General features: G+C 42.1%; 1 protein-coding gene across 1 annotated transcript; it reads left to right on the plus strand.

The window, feature by feature from the left end:
- Positions 1-577: 577 nt before the first annotated feature.
- trim105 (tripartite motif containing 105) lies at positions 578-4,890 on the plus strand. The gene is made up of 7 exons (XM_061726210.1): positions 578-659; positions 1,104-1,430; positions 2,211-2,306; positions 2,824-3,057; positions 3,191-3,204; positions 3,343-3,458; positions 3,686-4,890. The coding sequence occupies exons 2-7, from the start codon at positions 1,119-1,121 to the stop codon at positions 4,243-4,245; spliced, it is 1,332 nt and encodes a 443-aa protein (XP_061582194.1). The 5' UTR covers positions 578-659; positions 1,104-1,118; the 3' UTR covers positions 4,246-4,890.
- The last annotated feature ends 935 nt before the right edge of the window (positions 4,891-5,825 follow it).

The raw sequence follows: 5,825 nt of genomic DNA on the forward strand, positions 1-5,825 counted from the left end.
TTCTATCCATATCATTCTTTTTATGGCACTGCACTTTTTATTTTATTTATTTTTACCTTTTATTTCTATTTTTATCTTTATTTTTAATTTTGTATCGTTTTATCTTTATATGGGTGTTTGCTTTTGGGGTATTTGATTTGTAAATGACAGTGTTGTGTGTGTGTGAGAGATGGAGATGTCAATTTCCCCGAAGGAACCTCCCAAAGGGATTAATAGTCATCTGAATCTGAATCTGAATCTATCAAGTAAAGACAAAACAAATGCTCATTAGATAGTTTGCTGCTTTCTATCACTTATTTATGTTGCTTTTATTAACTGCCTCCGCTCAAATTTAGATATATCTTTATACAAAACGAAATTAAAAGTGCTCTCCAGTCCAAATTTAGGCTCTTATTAGCTCGTAAGAGTTCTTATCGTAATAACAGAAAGTGCGCAGCGTTGGTTTTTGTCTTATCTTTCTTTGCTTTGTTAATGTTTTTGAGAACAGCTGCTGTGAGCAGCTGTGGCGCTCAGAGCGCATGCGCAGAAGTCGCAGAAAGAGTTAAGAGTTGGGTTAAAGCCGGAATTGGCACGCGCATGCGCAGAAGACGCGGAGGCGTGGGGCAGCAGCAGCGGAACTTTGAAGTTAAAGCGCAGCGATCTCTCCAAAAGCTGGTTACGTAAGTACATAAAACAAAAGTTCTTGGTGTTGGTGATCATGTTACACTATTAAAACACTGACGTCTTTAATGTGCATATTTGGTTTTGTGAGCGTGTAAATATCGGTAGGCTAGACGCTACCAGGCTCCAGGAAGTGCAAAATAAATAAACCATCAAAAGGCGATTTCATAAGAGAAAGTGACGCCAGCTGACGGATCCTCGTGATGACCGCCTGAGCTGCACTTGTTGTGACATACTTCACGTTTCCGCTTCAAATCGATGTCTTTTATACTTAATGGTAGTGCTTAGTTTGCTGGACTTACTGTAGTACAGTTAGTGGAATCTGTCATTAAAGACCCCCCAAAAAATAAATAAGATGAATACTACTGCTGATTACGAGATATTGATTTTGTAGAAAGACAGACCAGTTAATTGCTCTGTTTTTGTTTCTGTCATGTCCTCAGTGTGGGGAGATCATCATGGCCACTGCTGCATCTGCTCCCCCTCCATCCTCCTCCTCCTCATCCTCCACCTCCAAGGGCAGCCTGAGAGAGGACCTGACCTGTGCCATCTGCTGTGACCTGTTCCGGGACCCCGTCATGCTGTCCTGCATGCACCACTTCTGCAAACCCTGCATCTCCAGGTACTGGAGGGGGACACATGGACCCGTAACCTGCCCACAATGCCGCAAGGAGTTCAGCTGCAAACAGTTCCAGACCAATTACCTTGTGGCGGCCATGGTGGAGAAGGTGCGCGCCACCACCTCAGATGCTTACAGCAAGAACCTAGAGGTGAGTTCAGTCTCTCTTTTACCCCCAGTGTGTGTTTAAACGTCATTCTGCTGGCTATCTGGCGCCACTATTAGTTACGTTATCAGGAGAGTAATAAGTAGTCTTATACAAATAACCATGTGCTACAAAGTAAACCGATCGATTGCTATGAGCAGCCTTTTACATTTGTGTCGTATAAGTTCAATACAGTTTCACTCCACATCTGTGTTTGTCACTATAGTTCCACCCTGAGCATATCTTGTTGGATTTGCTTAAGCCAAAGTTCACTTTCCTCTTCCTTTTTATTTGACTGAGTATGACACATGAGAGATCGGTGTGCAGCGGCAAGAAAACCTCTTTGATGCTTTATTACCACACAATCCAAAATCCTTTTGAAAAACTATACCTTTTTCACATTTATTACAGTTTCAAACTGTGCCAGGGTTGTTTTTGGGAAACTTATTTATTTACTTTAGTCCTAAGAGCTGATAAGAATATTGATCTCCCCAGCAATTATAAGGCTACACCCAGCAGCTGTCAGGCTTAGCTAAGCATAAAGACAGGAAACAAGGATAAACAAATTGATTATTAACTTGTTATATCTGGTTTCTTTACTCGGTTCAAAAGATGAGACATTAAAAGCAACAGTGCAAGTTGTATTAACATTTTGATCTGTACCTTTTAAAGGTTCTGGTTATGTTGTTAATTATTTTTCTGCTCTCTGTGAATAATAAGATTAACAGAATATTAGATTAATCTTTGACTATGAAGTAGTTGAACTCTTTGCGTACTGCCTTACAGAAAAAGCTGAGAGAGACTTTGCAGAGCCACCATCTGAGGAAGGAGGATGTCATCAGCAGTATTCGCAGAGACAAAGACAAGATGAATGTCATAAAGGTAAACGCATTAAAGGATTCAAAAGTATACCAGCACTTAGTAGATGAGGAAAAAAAGCACTTGCTCCTCCCTAATGGGTATTTACAATAAGCCACTGTGTTTATTTAGTGGTGTGTGTAATTATGATGACAGTTTGTCCTTTTGATATTTAAAACAACAGCTGTTCACTCGCCGGGATAAACAAATTTCATTCCCTGTCTTAATGGGAGGCTAGACGTGCAAAAGAAAGTTCTACTTCCTTACGATCCTTCTCTTTTCTTACATTTGCAGCTGTTTTGCAATATTTGCCTCAGCTGAAAGACTAAACGCGTCACAGCACAAGGAAACAAAAACATGCTGACATTTGAAAGACTGACGGATGATAACAGTTCGGCTGTAAACTCTAGGCTTAGATGGCTGAGAACTTAAGTCACTAGGTATTATAGGACATTTTTGAAAGTGGGTAACTTTAAAATGTTTCGACATATAAAACCACATGGTTCCTTCTCCTCATGGATGTCATTCTTCAACACCTCAGAGAGTTGGGGCAGATCTACAGGCGCGTGTCAAGGGTGAATTCAGAGCTCTCCATCAGATCCTGCAGGATGAGGAAACCAGTATGCTGGAACAACTGAGGAGAGAGCGGGAGGAGGAGCTGGAGAAGGTGCGGCGCCACCTGGAGGCGTCAGAGTTGGCTGTCCGGGAGCTGGAGGACAACATGCGAGTGCTGCAGCAGTTCAGCACTGCTATGGACAGCATCATGCCCGCTGAGGTGAGAACTTATCAGACGGAATTAGCCTGAAATTTAAATATTTTTACCTACTGCAGCTGACAGTGTATCTGAACCTCAAATTAAAAATGTATAATTAATGCAGATCTTTCCTTTTGATTTCCCTTACTGACAGCTCCCACAACTAAGGTAAAGATTAAAGTCAGCACTATGACACAAACATGTCCTCAGGCTCTCTCTCATACATACACCTGACTTGTTTTTCTTTAGTTTTCTGACTGAATATCCCCAATTATATTGGTCTTTTCTTTTTTGTTTAATCCACAGACCCTTAGTTCAGGTGGATAGCTACCTGGATTTTGATGTAAACGCCTTCAGCGACAAATACTTGGCTCCCTTACAGTACATCACGTGGAGAAAGATGTTCAAATCTCTGAAACCAGGTAATTTCCTGGGCTTGATTAAACACAAAAACACTTGTAGTTCAAAATGGGTTCTGTCACAACACTGGGAGTAATTATGAAAAAAATGACAGGAACATTATATGAAAGTGTTGAAGTGACAGTAGAGGCATCATTATATTGAGATTAAATTTAAAAAGCTGAATATCTAATTATTTTTGTGTGAAAACACTGTCAGTGCTGACATTAAATACATTTTTCCATTCTAGGTTCTCTTCCATTAACGTTTGACGTTGACACAGCGCACCCCAGCATTCACGTCTCCAGGGACAAAACCGTAGCCATTGAGTGTGACGTCATGACTCAACACACAAGCCACAACAAGCGCTTCTTGCAGTGTGTCAACATTCTGGCCTCCCAGAGCTTCCAGTCGGGCCGGCACTACTGGGAGGTGGAAGTGGGCCCCAGCCCTAAGTGGGACCTGGGCGTGGCCTCCGAGGCGGTGGACCGGCACGCTCGGGTCAGGCTGAGCCCTGAAAGCGGCTACTGGACCCTGCGGCTGCGGAACGGGAGCGAGTACTCGGCAGGAACGCAGCCGTGGACGAGGCTGCAGCTCGGCTCCTCCCCACAGAGAATCGGGGTTTACCTGGACTGCGATGAGAGGAAGGTTTCCTTCTACGACGCAGACGACATGACTCTGCTGTACACGTTTGCCAACGGGCCGAGAGGCAAGGTGTTCCCTTTCTTCAGTCCGTGCATTAGTGACAGCAGACACAAACCCCAGCCCATAAAACTCCTCCATTACCCTCCCGTCGCTCTCTCTGGCTGACCGCAGACATATCAGAGCTCTCATTTCATGTATTGATGAAAGACTATTGTCATTTAGCTTATAAAAGCTAGTGCTGGACTTTTATGCTTCATTAGTTTTTTTTTGACAAGTTTAATTTAGCTTTTCTCATACTTCTGTATCTCAGCCTTAAAGGATCGTTTAGTTTTGAAGGACCAATGAAATCAATTAGATGCTTTATGAAACGATGTATTCAAAGTACATCTCATTCAACAAATATTTTCATTCATGTACAGAGTGGATGTTTTGTATAATTATCTCTCATCAAGGCATCTGTAACCTCACCTTTAGAGGCATTTTCTGATCACCTTTGAGTTTAAACAGCATGAGGGAACAGCGTGTTCTACTGTAGATTTTTATGATTGATTTTATGGTTCATTGTGTTTTATATATGAGTGAGACGGTTTGGACTGTAAAGCTCTCTGCTGGATGCGATTCCTGCCGAAGAGACATTAATTTGTGTTCATCTTATGTGCCTAGTTCTGAACACATATGTATCTCTGTTGTGTATTTTTTTTTCATTGTTGCATGTTCCAGTTACATAAGTACATATTCAATCATTTCCTGATTAGAATCATAATACTGTAATATCTGCTGATGCAAATAAAAAAAATACCAAGTGACGTTTGCTTCGATTAAACAGATGATCTCTGATTCTTCCCTGCAGTTTTTACACTGCACACATTCCCGACCGGTGGAAGTTTAAAGTTGACCCTACTTGGACTAATCAAGGATGTCATTAAGCATCATCAAAGCAGAACGTACGACTGTGTATACTGTGGTTGGGGGCAAGCCAAAAGCACTGAAGATAAGAGCCGGGGGGAGGAGGGCTTTGGACTGGGCCGCACCTGGGCTGGAACTTTCGGATGCACGAGCCATCTCTTGACACTTTGGAGTTGTGAGAATAGGCGGGCGAGGGGTTATCTTCACAAACACACAAGAGCACCGACGTCCTGTTTCCTCCCGCCAGGTGAGAGGTCACAAAAACAGAGTGACAGTGCGGGTGTCTCTGGCCTCTTGGGCATGCTAAAGCAGGATGCTGCTGCCTGCTCCTCTCATTGGACAAAATGCACAATGCACCACGCTATAGGGGCACTGATGCTTTTCCTGTGGGTTCATGGGATGGCGGGACTCACTTATCGCACTCCGCGTTTAAATTATAACTTTCAAACTATATCCAACCTACAGGGATGCATATTTTCTGGTTAAAAATGAATGAAATCCAAGCTGTTATTTAAAGAGAGCTGATTGCAGTGATAAACTCAGAACCTGATCCCCTCAGTCTGGACTTCTTCTCAGGGTTTATGGCCATTTTATTGTGTCAGCCCTCATTGTTTTGATAAAATTTAGCCAGCAACTCATAATTATGAAAAGGAAATTGTGCATCCAGTGTAAATGTTTTTAGCAAGCATTTAAAACGGTGTCTACATTTGAGACGAGGCACAAAGAACTGACAGTTAACAGTCATAAATATAGAACATTAGTCACATATAACCTTTTCATCTATTGCGCTTTTAACTCAATAAGGGGCTCCAGAAAAAGCACCAATTATAAAAAATAAT

Source organism: Cololabis saira, chromosome 7 (genome assembly GCF_033807715.1).
Source record: "Cololabis saira isolate AMF1-May2022 chromosome 7, fColSai1.1, whole genome shotgun sequence".
NCBI lineage: Eukaryota > Metazoa > Chordata > Actinopteri > Beloniformes > Belonidae > Cololabis > Cololabis saira.

Coding starts and splice junctions, on each gene's coding strand:
- trim105 (XM_061726210.1), top strand. CDS start 1,119: ATGGCCACTGCTGCATCTGCTCCCCCTCCATCCTCCTCCTCCTCATCC. Junction 1,431..2,210: donor CTTACAGCAAGAACCTAGAG/GTGAGTTCAGTC, acceptor ACTGCCTTACAG/AAAAAGCTGAGAGAGACTTT. Junction 2,307..2,823: donor ACAAGATGAATGTCATAAAG/GTAAACGCATTA, acceptor TCAACACCTCAG/AGAGTTGGGGCAGATCTACA.